This window comes from Mixophyes fleayi, chromosome 5 (assembly GCF_038048845.1).
Source record: "Mixophyes fleayi isolate aMixFle1 chromosome 5, aMixFle1.hap1, whole genome shotgun sequence".
Lineage (NCBI taxonomy): Eukaryota > Metazoa > Chordata > Amphibia > Anura > Limnodynastidae > Mixophyes > Mixophyes fleayi.
In genome coordinates, this window is record NC_134406.1 from 224,352,674 (window position 1) to 224,371,101 (window position 18,428).

General features: G+C 38.7%; 1 protein-coding gene across 1 annotated transcript in view; it reads left to right on the forward strand.

Moving 5' to 3' along the window:
* The first annotated feature begins 1,309 nt into the window (after positions 1-1,309).
* LOC142159527 (lipoxygenase homology domain-containing protein 1-like) overlaps positions 1,310-18,428 on the forward strand; it is a 77,407-nt gene continuing 60,288 nt past the window's right edge. The window contains exons 1-5 of the mRNA XM_075214422.1: positions 1,310-1,436; positions 3,963-4,114; positions 5,323-5,581; positions 12,774-13,015; positions 18,075-18,201. Coding sequence (XP_075070523.1) covers positions 1,310-1,436; positions 3,963-4,114; positions 5,323-5,581; positions 12,774-13,015; positions 18,075-18,201 — 907 coding nt within the window. The remainder of the gene's footprint in view (positions 1,437-3,962; positions 4,115-5,322; positions 5,582-12,773; positions 13,016-18,074; positions 18,202-18,428) is intronic.

The window sequence follows — 18,428 nt, forward strand, 5'->3', positions numbered from 1 at the left end:
GTTCATACACATGCTGAAAAGTGTAAAGTGTAGTAGATAAAGAAATCCCTTCACAGGAGCCTCTGTTATGATACTATTAGTAAAAAGAGAAGAGTTTGGCCTTGAGATACTTTGACTACTCTTGTGTATGCTCTCTAGAATCCCCACACTGTATGTAAATCATCTAACAGCAGTTTCTGTAATAACAGCAGAAAACACTTTGTAGCTATATCTAGAGATGTATAAATTGATCTAATGCCTAAAATATTATTGGCTTCCTGAGTAAAACTCTGAGGCAGTAGCTGACTTCCTGCACAACATTCCCACTTGTCAACTCCTTTCATTATTAAAGCAGACTGTTTTCCAAGTTGCTCTAAGCCTGATCTTCTAAGTGTGAAATTAAAATGATTTTTTTTTTTTAAAGTATCAACAAAATTTTTATAATTGCTTATGTAAAAAATAAACTATTTTACAATGTATTTTAACTTTTGTGTATCTATCAGAAAATAACAAATTAGATCTGTATCTACAATTTATTATCCTACCAGCAACACAGTACCAACCCAAAATGCACATTAAGTGGGATATGTTGAGTTGGACGCAGATTGGGTATTCAGCGAGTAACGCGTTATTTTACTTCTACTTTAGTTATAGACCTGGCGAATTGTGTGCAAGCTTGGAAGTAAAAAAGCGTATCATAGGCCGGACACACAATTTATGTTCAACTTAACATAACCCCTAAATGTGGTTGTACAAAGCACTTCTATAACCTTGTTACTCTTAATGCAATAAAAGTACTTTACACAGTTTTGTTACATTTATACTGTGTTAATGTATTGTTATATACAAGTGACAGGACACTATGGGCCTCATTTAGAATCGGGCGCAATGTGCGTCTACAATGCAAACTCAGGAGCAGCTCCAGGAACTCCTTGCGCCACCTCATTCCTGCTGTACTTTTACTGTCTTTTTTGTCATGTGTTCTGTCTGTGTCTTAGTCCGTCTAGGGTTGTTTTTGTGTGTAGACGCCGATAGTATCTTAATCATTCACGTTCACCGCTACATAAGTTCGCATTCCGCCCTTTCCCTCGTACCAAGACGGAAGCTGTCCCAAGTGTACATTGCGTCTGAAAAGCAGACGGAACTGGTGCTGCTTGCGCATGCGCATCAGTGAAAATGTGCACAATGCACCTGAAACGGACTTTGCGTCCGACTCTAAATGAGGCCCAATGTGCGGCCACTAACCCATCTGAAAGGCTGCACAGCACATTCAGTATTCCCAGCACTTTTGGTTATCTTCTAAAAAAAATCTTTCTATGTTAAGATTTACATGAGAGATGTAGACACCAAACAAGAAATCAGCTTCTATCCTGGTGATGTGTACTTACCGGCTGAAGATGGCTCCGGGAATGTGGCCGAGGTGGCAGCTGTTCTCCCTGACAAACCACCGCTGGCTGGTAAGCTTTTACACCCCTATATTTTGTTTTCTTTAATTGCTTCTGAAAATGAACATTGCTTATTGATGGAAAACTAAACATTGAATGACAACGAAACACAAGAGTTCAATTTTCACATAGAATGCACGATAGTAAGATGCATTATTCAATGTTATCCTGACTTTCCACTACAGCTGAATGGAGCAGTTCATTCCCTCTTATTTCATGCATGGATATTATATATCAAGCAGGTTAGCCAGATGTCAGCCTCCCACAATACTACTGGCAGCTTTTCTAAACCTATTATGTAGTATTTTGCATCCATGACTGGTTAATATTTTTATCAGCCATTTATAAGGCTCCCACGTATCCCTGTTTTACAAGACACTCAATGGATATGTTCAGCTTGGAATGGTTCTATTGCCAGAATGCAGCCTCCCGGTGCACTTTACAGATTGAGTGAAATATCTTATAGTTGTTTTACTGTATTTTCCAGGGAAGGGAAGGGGGGACCAGTGGGGACTTCCATATCCAGAGCAAACCTTTCTGCTTTAAGTCTGGTTGCCCTAGTTATTGATCACTAATAAAGAATATGCGAACATATGAGAGTGTGAGCAGTGTGAATCTAGGAGATAATTTGTTTGTCATTAGCATGTTGCACTTTTTATTAAATATGTCTGCATGAAAGTGTATTTCCCTTTTATGGTGTAAAACTGAATATATCTAAGGAAGTTACCACTGGGTGACAGCAGTTTGCTCCCCTGCTTCAAAATTCATTAGCAAAATGGAACTTTTAGTTTAATGCTTTGCAGTGATTCATAGATTATAACATGTACTAGTGCTAGCTGTAAAGCAGATATTATCATATTTCAATTAGTAAGTTTTAGTAAACTCATGCTCAGTGCATTTAGATGCAACATTTCCAAAGAAACAGAGCAACCAATCAGCAATTAGCTTTTATCTCTCCAGCAGAAGTTAGACAATGACATCAAGGGGTATATTTGCTAAACTGCAAGTTTGAAAAAGTGGATTTGTTGCCTACAGCAACCAATCAGATTCTAGTTATCATTTATTTAGGACATTCTACAAAATGACAGCTAGAATCTGATTGGTTGCTGTAGGCAACATTTCCATTTTTTCAAACCCGCAGTTTAGTAAACATACCCCCAAGTGTCTGCTTAGCTGCTGTGGTTTAATGCAAAATTTGCACCCAAATGCGTGTTGGTAAATGAACCCTACTGAAATGTAAATGCAATGTTAAATGGCCAGCTCGCTTCCATAAAATAAAAATACAATTGCACAGAGTTCATTTTATGTTTACAGATAAAAATATTTTTGGGAAATTTTCTTTGTTATATGCTAAACTGTAATATATTATACTAAACTGTAATATTATATAATAACCTCTAATACCCAGTGTATCTACTGGCAAAGCATGCTGGGATTTGTAGTTTCACAACACCTGGAGAGCCACAGGTTGGTCAGGCCTGTCCTAATATCTATGTGAATTTCTGCAGCAAATGTATTTTTTGGGATTATATACTATTGTTTTCATGATCCTTATTTGGGGAAACTTTATTTTTAAATTTGTTATCTTGTTAAAAATCATTGGTTGCAGCTTTTACTAAAGCCCATACTTGCCAACTCTCCCGGAATGTCCGGGAGATTCCCGTATTTCGAGTGAGTCTCACGGACTCCTGGGAGAGTGTGGCAGGTCTGCCCACTTCCTAGTGAAGTGGCAGAATAAGCTCCAAAACGCTGCGATTCATCGGGAATTGCGGCCTTTGGCCCCTGTTGTAAAATGTCGCGTCATCACATCACGGGGGCGAGTCCAAAATGAAGTGAATTTTGGAGCCCTGCCCCCATCACGCCCACCTCCCCCGGCAAGCTCCCCTAAGCCAACTTTAGAAAGTTGGCAAGTATGCTCAAGCCATGACCCATGGCTGCTTAAGACCTTTCCCCCCCCCCCCTTATATCCATATTATCTACTTTACTTTCCCCAGGTGGTGAAACATTCTGCTACTGCATGCTTTTAAAATATATTAATATTTTATATTCTTGTTATTTATGTAAATCCATGGTAGTAGTTTACACCAGGTTGCGTTAAATTTAACAGGCTGAAATACCCTATGGGGCATATTCAATTGACGGCGGGATCGCCGAAAATCCCGCGCTTCAAAAATATTACCGTCAATTGAATATGCCCCTATGAATCTGTCACTTGTACACCTTGTACACCTTGTACCCCTTGTGTTCATGTTAAATCAACCTTTTACTGCTAATCATATTGTACACAGGGGAAACAAATCTTATTTTTTAATTTTGCTTGATGTCAAAGTAATGATGATAGTAGTAATAATAGTATTAATAATAATAAATAATATTAATAAATAATAGCATTTTGAAACCTTAAACAGATGTATGTCAAATCATTTATAAAAGTTTTCAAACAATAGTAAAGTTATGAAATTGTGACAAAATTGCTGCATTGCCAAGTCATACGCTTTGCAATGTACTGAACCTAGTTTTCTTCTTCCTCCATTGTAGAAGTGACTTATTCAGTTTACATCAGGACTGGCAGTTTCCCGGCCTCTGGTACAGATGCAGATGTGTTTATCACTATATTTGGAGAAAATGGAGATTCTTGTAAAAGACGTCTGAAACACTCATCCTCTCCGAAAATATTTAGCAGGGGGAAGGTCTGTATGCATGCTGTGATGTACAGTATGTGAATGGATTAAGACTTATTCATGTATCTATTGGAAACAACATATTATACTGTACCTAGGCTGTGTTAATCTCTCAGCCAAGGGAGGAATGACACTCTGTGGAGGGCAGTACAGAAATTACATTTACATTTTTTTCTATCATTTTGTTCATTTAGTTTTGGAGTGTGTATTTCTTTGTAAGAACAAAACAAACTGATTAATTATTACATCATGCAAATATGGAAATAATGCTATTTACTAGTCAGGGTAACCCTGTGTATGTAAGTGATGACATGCACATGTGCTCCGAATCATAGTCCAGGCTAACCATAGGCATCATTGATTATGGCCACTGGTAAAACAAGAGTTCCGTACCCATTAGAGTTGACCAGAGTTCATGTGAATCGAATTGAACTGAAGTGCAACCTTTCAGCGATACATCCTTCAACTTTATTTTGCTTCACTATTCCACAGCTGTATTCCCACAATTACTATGAAACTTACAGCTAGGACAACAATGTCAATTCATTATACTCTGTGATATAACTAGGATATACTAAGGGAACAGTAAATTAATAGGGTATTCCACGCAGAACACTTAAGGCAACAGTACTGCTTGAGAAACATGCACAATTCCGATACCGTGTGAAGAATGAAGTGAATATTCTATGAACATATATCTCTAATACCCAATAGCCTATACCACAGACGGGCACCAACACACACATGGCAAAAGTTTGCACCTTTTACCTGTTCTGCCACAAAGAAATATGAATCAGTGGAACAGAGACTACATGTGCTATATCTGAGCATAGAAAGCAGCATCCATAAAAGCATGAACATGGGAACACACCCAATTTATAATATTTAGTGCAATTCCGATCACAATAACAAAAAAATAATTCAAAATAATTTTTTCATACTTTTTTTCCATCCCATTTGCTATTTTCTCCAGTTTTCTCAAAGTATTAAATCAATTTTGTATTTAAGGAATTAGTGTTTACCTGACTGAATTCAGAGATGAATTGTCTTATTCTTTTCACATAAAGGTCAATCCAACTTATACATATATTTTTGTACGTTACTAATATTTAACCCGGTCATTGTTTTTCACAAACACATGACAGCTTTTAGAAAAAACTGCCTATGTTTATTGTGGAAATATAACCTTTATTGCAAGTTCCAGTTTGCAATTGCAGGTAAATTTCTTCCAAATAAAGAGCGTGGACCTTGGCATGCTGACTAGAGTACATATTGAACACACCGCTGTTGGTTATGGAGCTGGATGGTATCTAGATCAAATCACCATACGGGAGTCAGATAAGGCGGATATTAAATACTTGTTTCCATGCCAACGGTGGTTAGACACTGCAATAAATGACAAACAAACTGACTGTGAGTTGAAGCTTCTTGGAACATTCAACAGAACTAATGAAAAACTACTTACATCCACTGAAGGTAAAATTTAACCTTTAGATTAACACCATCGGTCATTCTATGTTCTGTTCTGCTTGTTCTGCTGACAACTGCCTCCATAGCCTGAATTAGACACAGCCCAATTTACATATTGCAGAAAACAGATGGACCTTAACTGTGACAAAAAAAGTAGCGCGGTGTAGAGATGTGTATACATATTATACAATGTATATGGACAGCAATGATGTATACTTCCATTACTGCAGTTGATCAAGCAGGTAATAGAGATATAAAGCCTAGTTCAAGTTTAAAATAACCACATCTGTTAAAACTCTCCTCTACTTCTGTAACTCAGTGAACAATGCTTATACATGTAAATTTAGCCAAAAATGTAACCAAATACGATCCCTTATTTTCATCAAGAGCATAAATGATACTTCTTACATTATACTGATGCTGGTAGGCATTTGTATTGATAAGATTCAGCTGAGCCCCCCCCCAGTACAACCCCATTAGTTTAAAAAAAATTGAGCAGTATTATTTTGGAACATTTTCCAACGGGAACTTTAGCCACATAAAGTTAAAGTTATGCATAATGCTGGACTGTCATTTTTTTCAGTACATATTTCAGTGTAAAAATACAACAATGAAGTATATGGGTGCAGCACAAGTTATGTAAAGTTCCAGCAAGCTAGACAGGTCTGTCAGCCTGTCAGCTCATGCCGCTGCGTCCTGTCAGTCTGTCAGCTCATGCCGCTGCGTCCTGTCAGTCTGTCAGCTCATGCCGCTGCGTCCTGTCAGTCTGTCAGCTCATGCCGCTGCGTCCTGTCAGTCTGTCAGCTCATGCCGCTGCGTCCTGTCAGCTCATGCCGCTGCATCCTGTCAGTCTGTCAGCTCATGCCGCTGCGTCCTGTCAGTCTGTCAGCTCATGCCGCTGCGTCCTGTCAGTCTGTCAGCTCATGCCGCTGCGTCCTGTCAGTCTGTCAGCTCATGCCGCTGCGTCCTGTCAGTCTGTCAGCTCATGCCGCTGCGTCCTGTCAGTCTGTCAGCTCATGCCGCTGCGTCCTGTCAATGTTTAATGTCAGCAGAAAGCACTATCATTGGATTATAACATGAATTGGGGCCCGCCCTGGCCCCTTTATTTAGCTGCAATGAACAATGCTAGTTTCTATCTCTATCACTGTAGTATTAGAGTGCAGTGATTGATTAAATATGTCACATGCCTTAATAAACTGGCCCCAGCCTAATGCCCATGGCTAGAAAGAGCTCATATGCTTTTCAGTGCCGTGTCTCATACTTCTGTCTCTACCAAAGCAGTGAGTCAAGCATTGAACAGACCATCTTGTGGGTCCTAAAGTCATGGTAGATACCCTGGTTGTCTAGTGCAGGGGTTACTATGTAATGGAGAAAATAAATGGATTAAATTCTATGTGACGTCATCATTAAGGATATCATTTGTTAGGTGAATCTATGAGTTATGGAATCAAGTGAGGCCACTTTCCTGTGCTATTTAGCTTTAAACAGAATGTTAACTGTGCTTTCAATCACAATTTTTCTTTCAAAAATATGTAGAATGTGTGGATAGATAGACAGAGATAGATAGACAGAGATAGATAGACAGAGATAGATAGACAGAGATAGATAGACAGAGATAGATAGACAGAGATAGATAGACAGAGATAGATAGAAAGACAGAGATAGATAGAAAGACAGAGATAGATAGAAAGACAGAGATAGATAGAAAGACAGAGATAGATAGATAGACAGAGATAGATAGACAGACAGAGATAGATAGACAGAGATAGATAGACAGACAGAGATAGATAGAAAGACAGAGATAGATAGAAAGACAGAGATAGATAGAAAGACAGAGATAGATAGAAAGACAGAGATAGATAGAAAGACAGAGATAGATAGAAAGACAGAGATAGATAGATAGACAGAGATAGATAGACAGACAGAGATAGATAGACAGAGATAGATAGATAGGAAGATAGATAGATAGATAGATAGATAGATAGGAAGATAGATAGATAGGAAGATAGGAAGATAGATAGATAGATAGATAGATAGAAAGATAAAGCAAGTTTACTTTGAGACAAAGTTGAGACAAGACACTTGGCTCTATACATTGACATATACAACACATTCTCTCCATACCATCATGCACAGTGTCACGTTGATTATCTAAAGAGAACTTGTTCTTATTAGAAGATCCTACAATATTTATTGTTTTAGCTTTGGTTCAGTAGGCAGCCTAAAAAGAAGTATTAACAAGGGAAGTGACATTATGGGACATAAATATATTAAAATTGAAGCACTAATTGGTTTATCACAGTGCCCAGTGGATTCATGTCCAATTGAAAACTGTTTTTAGTAATGCTTCATAAAATGCATTTGATAATGCACCATAAACATTTTATATATGTGTAATACATTTTCTACTGATACTTCCCTATCCAGTTTGCGATGACAAGTCACGATAACTGGGAAATGATACTCAAAAACTACAGCTTTCTTGTTTGTATATCTATAGTAAAACAAAATGTGGTCTAATTTCTCTGTTATCAGTTGCACCAGTTTTAAATTATTTAACACATATGATTCCGTCGTGGCTATGACATGCACAAAAACAGACCGGTATTAGAACTACAAAAACTTAAGGATAACCCAAAATGCTAATATGATAATAGATAGATAAATGAGAACTGATTATAACAATGTTATTTTGGCTTTAAGCATAAACACCAAAACAATTCATGGGTGCTGAAAACTAAATAGCATATATTTAACATATGATAATTAGTGGCTCAGTTCCTGCAGCTGTATGAGAACCTGTGAGGTCTCATCGATTAAGATACAACTATAAACACCTCAACAGTGCTGGACCATTCCAAACGTATGGCCTTTTTGGAATGGTCCTCTAGGAAATCACAAGTGGGCGATGAAACGCGTCATGACGGAGATTATTGTGGTTTATTAAACCCTGCGGGTCCCATGGACACATTATTTATCCACAGTACTGCTCCTCTATTGAAGTATATTTGCCGGCAATACAGAACATTGTGATTGGGCACTCTGCACAGGTCATTTATTGGATCACGTGAACAAAGCGGAGAGATCCAAGCCTGCCATCGGGAATAGGAACTGAAAGACGGAGGTAAAGTGTATCGTTGGGAATCGCCAGTTCAGTAGCTATTTGCATTTTTATATTTGCTATAAGGTGATTTACTGAATCAGACAGATCGTGTTGATCCGTTGTTGTTTATATGAGGGCGGAAGTGCGATCAGCTGTGTTTATCAATTGACTTTCTGACACTGTGCTGAATAATTTAACCTTACAAGTTGGGACGACAACACGAATAGAGGAGACAACAGCAAAAAAATCTGTGGTTCAATTTTATTTCTGACAGACGAACTGTGTCCTATTAAAGAGGAGACCCTAACAACATTGATGTTTATGATTGATCCCTAGCCATACTGATATATGCGTAATTTGGATATAGCTGATGTTTTTGATTCCAAGTAGATCAGTGCACTGGTCCGAAGTTTATATACATTTTATACAATCTTTTTACATTTTTTTAGTGTATTTTATTATGTTTGCGCATATATAGATTGGACATTTCATTGAACATAGTATACATTTTCTATTTTTTGCAATTCATAGGTGGTAAGTCTTTTCTGATATGTGTACCTTTACATGTAATAAAGGTGTTATTTCTTTTTGATTCCACAAACTCATTATTTGAGATATGTCCCAATTTCCAGCACTGTTGTGGTGCTTGTATCTTAATCTCTATGAGATCTCACAGGTTCTCAAACAGCTGCAGGAACTGAGCCATTAATTATCATATGTTAGTTTTCAGTGCCCAGGGGGTGAATGTATGAAGCTCCTCTGATTTCTGCAAGTCGTTGGAAACCGTCAACTTTGCAGGGGAAATTTAAGACGGTGATGGCTTGTAAATGCAAACTTGCCTTTACAAGCCATCGCCGCTTTAAATTTCCCCTGCAAAGTTGTTGATTTCTGGCAACTTGCAGAAATCGGAGGAGCTTCATACATTCACCCCCAAGATTCATGCTGGTGATTATATTTTGGCTTTAAGCAGTTTTAGAATCATATATCCATAATGCAATCTATCCATAGAGACATTTACCACATCACTATTTTCTCATAAGTTTTTTGCTACAGATGTTTCTTACTGGTGACTGTAAGAGGGTAGTTGGGTACTGGCTTAATATAAATACCAGCTGTGGGGCAACTAGCTTGCCATGTGAGTGGCATGCTTGGACATGTGAGTCAAAGGTTATCATGGCATAGACATTTATACTAGATTTAAATTTTTTACTGATTTATATATATGCTGGAAATAAAATGACTGTGGGCTGTGAATGCATAATAAAAACCTCCACAGTAATCCTATATACAGTAAAATCATACTTACCTACTTTCAGTATGCGACGTCCGGGAGAGGGGCGTGACTAATTGGTGGAGGGGGCGGGGCGCCTCAAATTGCATCATTCTGGCCCGCCCCCACAAGTAAAATTACGTTTTGTCAACGGGGGAGGGGGGGGGGGGGCAAAATGACGCGATTCTTGGTGAATTGCGTCATTTTGACAAAAGAGTCCCGGGATGTGGGAGAAATCCCAGCTCTCGTGGGAGCCCGGGAGACTGACCCAAATTTCGGTAGTCTCCCGGACTTTACAGGAGAGTTGGCATGATTAAAATCACTATGAAAAAATCAAAATCTAAACAAAATGTCTGCGCCATGATAGCCTTTGATGCCCCCTCCATGGGCTGGCTATGCCGCCTCCGGGAGCGTGCCCCTGCATTATGTGAGCCCGTACCATTGTTTTCCCTGGTGGGCCACTCAGACACTGGACAGCAGATCCCAGTGTTGTGTCAAAATGACATTGTCTAGCAGTGCTCCTTGTAGTGATTGTGGGAGGAAGTGCTCAGTGATCATGCAGGTGTATCTTAGTGGTCAAGTCTGAGCGTATATATAAACTTAGAGAAAGCTTTTGTTTCATTTTTTTCCTTTCTGGTTTTCCGACAGCTCTAGATAGTGATTTTATCTCAGTATAAAACACACCATACTGTTTATCTTTTTATGCCATGAATTCTTAGCTAGCAGGATTTAATTTGCAAAAATAATACAACAATTACTATAATACTACAATTCCATTTCTGAGCAGCAGCAGATTTATATGAGAGTTCAACAGCAATTATGACATGACTAAGTCTGTTGTTAAACAGAATCATAGTGATGAGTTCAGTGTTTGTAGCTGTACATGTAAATGGATCTGTCACCATTACTTGATATTTTCTAATATAAAAAAAATGCTTTTATATACAGCATCCATTTCTTCACACAGAATGCTGACTTTTTTATTTCTTTATGTATTTATCTGTGTCCCCTGTTTCCCTTCCAAAATACCTTTAACATAGGAACCAATTTTTCATAATGATTGGGTGTGCTCATGTTAAGTTAATGATCCCCCTTATGATACCACACCCACTTGGCTTCAGCATGTCACTAGTGAAAAGGTGCGATAAAACACATGTAATCCGGGGTGACACTAGAAACCATCTATTGTGGTAGCAGTCTAGTTTTTGGAACATAGCTTGTCATATCCACATAGGTTTACCATGGGTAAATGCATTGTGGAATGACAGTGGCAGCTATAAAGGCTAGTTTCTGTAGCGTTAAAAATGCTAAAACAATGCCAGTGGGGTAGCTGTATTTTTTATTTTCATAAAACACAAGTTTGAATAAATGAATATATTATGTTAAGGAACAGTGGTACACAATCCTTCAACCATGGGGCTGGTGGTAGCACCCGCAGAAATCAGGGAGTCCTAAACTGATATCAACAACTCCATACTTGCCAACTTCAGGTTGGAGTCCGGGAGATGCAGCGGGGAGGTGGGAGTGTGGGGGGCGAGGCTTGGCAAATCGTGTCATTTTGGGGCCAAAATATCACAATTCCCTGAGAATCGCATCATTCTTTAAATCGCATCAACTTTAAATTTCAGTGTACAAATAAGCGATCAAGTATTTGTGTGCTACATGAAAAAACAGTCAGTATTTAACTTATGTGCAAAACAGAAAACTAGTTTGCACCCCTTGCATTGTAACATGGTTTTGTCCAGGAGACTGAAATAAGATACCTCTTCATTTAAGATCCTTAATGAATCGGGTCCATAGACTTTAAATATGGATATAGATATGACCCCTGTAATGGCAGCTCATTGTTTGCGGTTTACAATACGTAGGGGGCTCATCTATATTTAGATGTATCTGCGCCCTGAACATAAGCAGCAAAAGAAGCACTCTGTACAGTATTTACATGCAGGTGTTTAGTTTGATGGCTCTCATAATGCGTCCAGCTGTACATCAGTAGCATAAGTCAGGAGTAACAACTGTGTATACTTATACAGGCCTGATTCATCAAAGTGAATGCAATTTGCTTTTTTTAAATAACATGCACGTACGCCCTTATTCAAGTGCAACAGGATACTTGAGAAACATTTCCATTTGAATATGGGAATAAATACGTACTAGCCATATGCAGACAGACTGAACACACTTCAGATACGCACAATGTCTATGTGCAATATAAAGCCCCATCAGAACGCATGGGAAGTTTACTCATTAAAAAAATATATATATTTTAAAATATATATATATATATATATATATATATATATATATATATATATATATATATATATAATTTTTTGTAACATGAAATATATATATCAATAAGTTCTTATTGTCTACTGTACATAAAATGTATGTTTACAGTTGCTCTTGCAAACACACATTCTGGCATGCATACATGTCCATCGACACTAATAACCTCAGCACATCCTTACTGTACATTGCCTATATACATACACACCTGCCCACCACCGTTTCACCCATCAAATCGAATGCAGTCTGAAGTGCCATTTGTGTTGGACTTGAATTACATGCATTTGGGTTTGTTGGCGTAAAGTCGGTTTTTGAGCTTTTTCATGCAAAATACGGCATGCATCGGGACTTGCTTCCAAAGATGTATCAGGTCCTCTAAGTCAAATACTTAACACATGTTTTAAAAATACATTTAGATAAGAAAGACAGATTCACTTCAAACACATCAAACTGAGCACCAGTGTTTCTATATGTCGTATCATGAAGTGCGAATGAATAAGTTAAATGTGAAATATATGTATTATCTATCTATTCAGGGACAATCAATGTCATTGTTGTGACTGCTGATATTCCAAATACTGGAACCAACTCTGCCGTGATGTTAACAATCTGCTGTAGCAAAGGGAATTATGAACCAGTTATGTTTGCCAAAGGCACGCTGACCGGGGGCAGCACTCCTCACACCACGGTGGGTCTCACCAGCAGTCTTGGAGTGATCCAAAAAATCCGTCTGCAAATGGAGGATGATGGGAAAGACAACAGCTGGTATTGTAAGATGGTAAGAGCCACGCAAACTGCCTTATATGTTGTGCGTTATCACATATCTTGCTGTACATATGTTTGAAGTGCGCTTGTATATTTGAATTCTAACTGGAATGTTATTGACAGTTTGTTGCCCAAAAAACGATAGTGAGAACATTAGCTGATGATTTAAACAAGGTTAACTGTCTTCATTATAATTGTAAAACATTTAACTGCTGCTTTCAACAGTGTCATCCACCAACTCCCAAGCAGGCAAGGTACACTGTGAAGGGATGTTTATGACAATGGGATACTCCAGTGACACAGGGCACAGCTGCATTTTCTTTTGATAACTTTAGAATATTTGCAGTTTTGTCCTCAGCACACTATAAAGCATTTCAGCATCTCTGTTAATTAGAAAGAACTCACATGGTTCAGCGATATTTATGTACCCCCGCAGTTCAATCGGGCTGAGCTAGAGCAACCTTTAACTTATCATTATATATTTCCAGTACTTCAGTAGATGACTGTGCTCATCTTGTGGTCCCTGGAAGCTGTGAGAGTAACATGCAATGCTCGTGTCATTATGTGAGGACGGGGTGCATGTGACAGTCCATAATGTGAGGAAGATAATGGAGACAAGCATTAAATAGTGTTAGATAGCAGAAATTGCAGGGTCCTCAACAGCACAGGGTAGTGATATGAGACTCCTGTATACCGATGTAGGGAGATTGTTGTAGTAAATGTATCTATAAGTGAAACAATGTTCATACATGCATGTTTACTTTTCATTTATTCAGCATAGCTATTATTTGAATTGTATCCTGTAAGTTTCTGACCCTTTATTGTATATAGTGGTGCACAATATACTGTACATGTCTCTACATGTTTATACATTAAGCTGGTTTTAGTATGTCGCCCAAAATGTATGTTTCATAGAGTATGTTGTCCAAGCATGTCATTTTAGAACGCAATGTTATTTGAAATTACATTTTAAAACACAAACTTGTTCCAAGTTCTGAAAAATGTTTCGGGTCGGCCTTTGTGAACTGATCCACCTGCTGCACAACACTGATATGCATAACAACGCAACGTTTTGCTCTACAGTATGGGGTTTGTAGAACGACCATTTCTCTGGCTAGCTGTGGGGGATGAAAGGACATGGCACGATTCACTACATTGATCTGTTTCTTACAATACTTCCATGGTTCCAGTATATTGTGAACTACACCTTTCATACAGAATATTCAGATCTGAAAGCATCTCCTCCTCTCCTAGCTCACCTACTCTTTTCCCTGATTATACAATTGATTGAGAGTTTACACAGCAATTTAATGGATTCAATGTGCATTTCTCTTTTTCAAAAATTGTTCAGGTTGTACAAGCTGGTAATTTCCAAATAACGTCCAAAAGTCCCAACTGATCCGCTCATCACAAATTGGAACAATGTTATTTCAAAGTTGAATTCTACTATTTATTTAAAAAAATATTGTCAGCAACAGTACTTCATTTTACAAGCATCTCTATTTTAGGTCCACACTGTTGCATATTGTCTGCTTCTTGTAACAGAATTGAAAAAGAATTGTAGTTATTGATTGGCGGTATGGCACACCACTGTATAGCAGCCCACTCAGTATTATTATTATTATCCTACATTCATAGGACACCACATGCAGTATGCAGTGCCGTACAGAGGCCAAACAGCAAGATAGTACTGGATATAACAATACAATACAATAAACAAATAAAACTATAATTCACAGCACAGTTACTGAAAAATTGGAAGGGTAAGGTGCAAGGGTGTATTCAGCTGACAACCTGTGCCCAAAAGCGTGAGTACAACTAACAGGTTTAGACCCACTGAAAGAGGTGGAAAGATATGCAGGAGTGGAGTGGCAGAAAGATCAAGGAGGAGGTATGTAGTGTAGCTGGTGAGCAAAGGTTATAGATAATGAGAACAGTAGGCAAGAGGGCTCTGCTCAATAGAGTTTACAACCTAAAGGGAAAGGGGTAGACAAATAGTTGACACATTGGAGTGAGCCAGTGTAAATGGATTTGAGGACAAGAAGCACGAGTGGGAGAGATGGAGAATGAGAGAGGGTGAGGTAAATTACATGGTGAAGTGGTTAAGTGGAATACTGGTAGACTGTTAACAATAGGTAGGTTTTCAATGCCCGTTTAGAGCTGCACAGACTAGGGGATAGTCTAATAGAATGAGGGAGATCATTCCAGTGGAGGGGGGCAGCAAGGGAGAAATCCTGGATTTGGGAGTGAGATGTGGTTAACTGAGGGGAGGAAAGGCGAGAGTCATTGCACAAGGGAGTCTGTATGGAGATGAGGTTGGAGATGTAGGGAGCAGTGGAGTTGGAGAGGACCTTGTATGTGAGATGAGGAGTTTGGAGAAATGATTCTGTAGGGGAAGGGGAGCCAATGTAAGAGGCAGAGATGGGAGGCAAATGTGAAGAGGCGAGAGAGGAAGATAAGTCTAGTAGCAGCATTAAGTATAGATTGAAGAGGAGCGAGATGGGAGTGGGGGAGGCCAGTAAGGAGAAGGTTATAGTAGTCAAGACTAGAAATGATCAGTTAGTGGATAAGAGTTTTAGTAGCATCCTGGGAGAGGAAGGATCAGATACGAGCGATATTGTGGAACTGTAAGTGACAGGATTGGGCAAGAGATTGAATGTGAGGGACGAAGGAGAGGGGGGAGTCAAGAATGACACCCAAGCAGTGGAGCTGGGGAATAGATGAGATAGTGGTATTGTCAACAGTGATCGAGAGTTCGGGGGGTAAGGATATTCTTGATAGAGAGAAGAAAGTTAGTTCAATTTTGGCCATTATGAGTTTTACAAAGCGTAAGGACATACAGGTAGAGGTGGTGAAGAGGCAACTGGATACCTGAGAGAGGAGGGAAGGGGAGCGATCAGGAGATGAAAGGTAGAGTTGACTGTCGTCGGCATAGAGGTGGAGGCAGAAAGAACTGATGAGTTACCCAGGGAGGTGGTGTACAGAGAAAAGAGCAGAGGGCCAAGAACAGAACCCTGTGGGACTCTTATGGGAAGGATGGATGGGGGAGAGGAGTAACCAGAGGTGGAAACAGAGAATGAACGGTTGGCGGTGAACCATGAAAGGAAAGTGTGTGAAGGATGTGTAGCAAGAGAGGGTGATCCACGGTGTCATAAGGCACAGCGAGGTCCAGGAGAATAATCAGGGAGAAGTGACCCCTGGATTTGCCCGAGAGAAGATTGTTGGTGACTTTGGCGATGGTGGTTTCACTGGAGTGGAGGGGGTGGAATCCTGATTGGAGAGGATCAAGAAGGGAGTTGTCAAAGAGGTAGCTGGTGAGATGGTTGCCGACAAGTTGCTTAAGTATTTTGGAAGCAAAGGAGAAAAGTGAAATGGGACGGTAGTTAGAGAGTTAAGTGGGGTCAAGTTTAGGGTTTTAAGAAAGGGTGAAATAAGAGCATGTTTAAAGGAGGGGATGATGCCCGTGGAAAGGGATAAATTAAACAGGTGAGCAAGGTGGGAGCAGGTAGTGGGGGAGAGGGAGTGAAGGAGGTGATAGGGGATGGGGTCCAGAGGGCAGGTTGATGGGGAAGAGGATTATATAAGTGCGTAGGGTATGTCCGTAGTGGGTCGGAAGGAGCACAAGAGTTGGTGGCTGGCGGGAGAGGAGTGGTGGGGGTGGCAGAAGAGTGATGGACACTTTGACCACACAAGCCAAATGCATGTGATAATTAATTATTGGCATAGCATAGCCTACAAATTACATTGTAAAGTAAAATACAATTGAAAAGAAGGGCTCTGTATTCTGATGGTGAAAAGTGGTACTGTAGTGTGACAATATTTATGGGGCTGGAGGTTTACATGCATAAATGGTCCCCATAAAACACTCAAGTGTGTAAAATAAAAATGGGATTATAAAAGCTCTATAAATATTGAATAGATAACAGGCATTCCCAATTCACTGTTCATTTACAGTGAGTATAAAATAGCGGTTGAAATTATAATCCCCCTAGATTACAGATGGGCAATTGAGGCAATTTAGGTGATTATAAACTAAAACTCTCCTAACGCTCATCTAACACAGCATAACAGGCTCAGGTCTCTCTGCATCTTATCTATAATAATTGCACAAGAAACATTCAGAAATTGTAAGTTACATGATCACAAATAATATACCATTATTCTTTTAGACCTTTACTAAGACAGAATACTTTTTTTTAACAAACATTTTTACAAACCTCTGGGGTGTACTTGAAGCAAAAAAAAACCCCTTACACTGAAGGTATAACTGTTTTCTAGACAGCACTGTTTACATTACTACAGTTTATCACTGTGGGGTAGGCATTTTCCAGCAGAGAGCACATATACGGTAATGGGGAACTGTTAGTAATGAAGTAAAATTGAAAGAAATCGCATCAGAATTGATAGTGTATATATATACTGCCACCCCTGGCATGTTCCTTTTTCTGATGTTATATATAATGAGAACAACAAGTGCAGTTGCTAAGAGCTCCGTGATGTTTATGCTTTTTTAAATAAACTATTTCAACGGGCTCTCTGAAATGAATATATGAAACTGCTATGAACCACATCGTTCTTTTATCATTTTGATGGATATTGGATTCGGTGCATGTTTCCTAATGTTTTTATTAAAAATAAACAAAATAATTTGTCCATTTACCTCATATTATTTTTCTAAACAAATGTTTGGTGAGACATATAGATATACTGTAAGCTATGTCACACAGATTTATGGATGCCCTTGCGATAATCTGAATTGTAGCTGTCATAGTTCTTTTCTGCTGAGGTAAATTATCATCAATATACTTCTACTGAACAAATAGTTATGAAAATATACAATGATTTTAGTTTTGCAATAACATTAGAACCAGGCATCTAGGTAAATGTCTGTAACTTTACTTTCATTAATAGTAAAGACGTAGAAAACATTACTAAAAATTAATAATTTCCTTGTTTTTTTTAGCCCACTGATAAGCATGAAGCAGTGTACTGTTTTACTACTAACTAATCATTCAGGTTAGTATTTTTCCATTTTATTATGTTCTGAATCATGTTTATTTTATTTCCGTTAGGTGAAACTGCAGCTTCAGGAAAGCGGAGAAGTTCTGGAATTTCCAATTCTTCAAACATTCAGCAGTAAAGAAAATTATTTAGTGGCTGAAAGACCAGTTTTGTATCCTTCTGGTCCTTTATTAACAGGTTTGTGTCTATGTTTCTATAAAGTTACCTCTAGAATTAAAAATGTAACGTATAAAGCAAGCTTACAGTGTCTCAAATTCATCTAGAAGAATGTAAAAATGCATTATACTTAAAATTGGATAGATGATACATCTAGACCACACAGGACTTTTCTAAAGAGCAGTGGTCACCTACACACTTAAGAGGCAGCCATTTTGTAGTATATATCAAAACTCTTGAGAATGCCC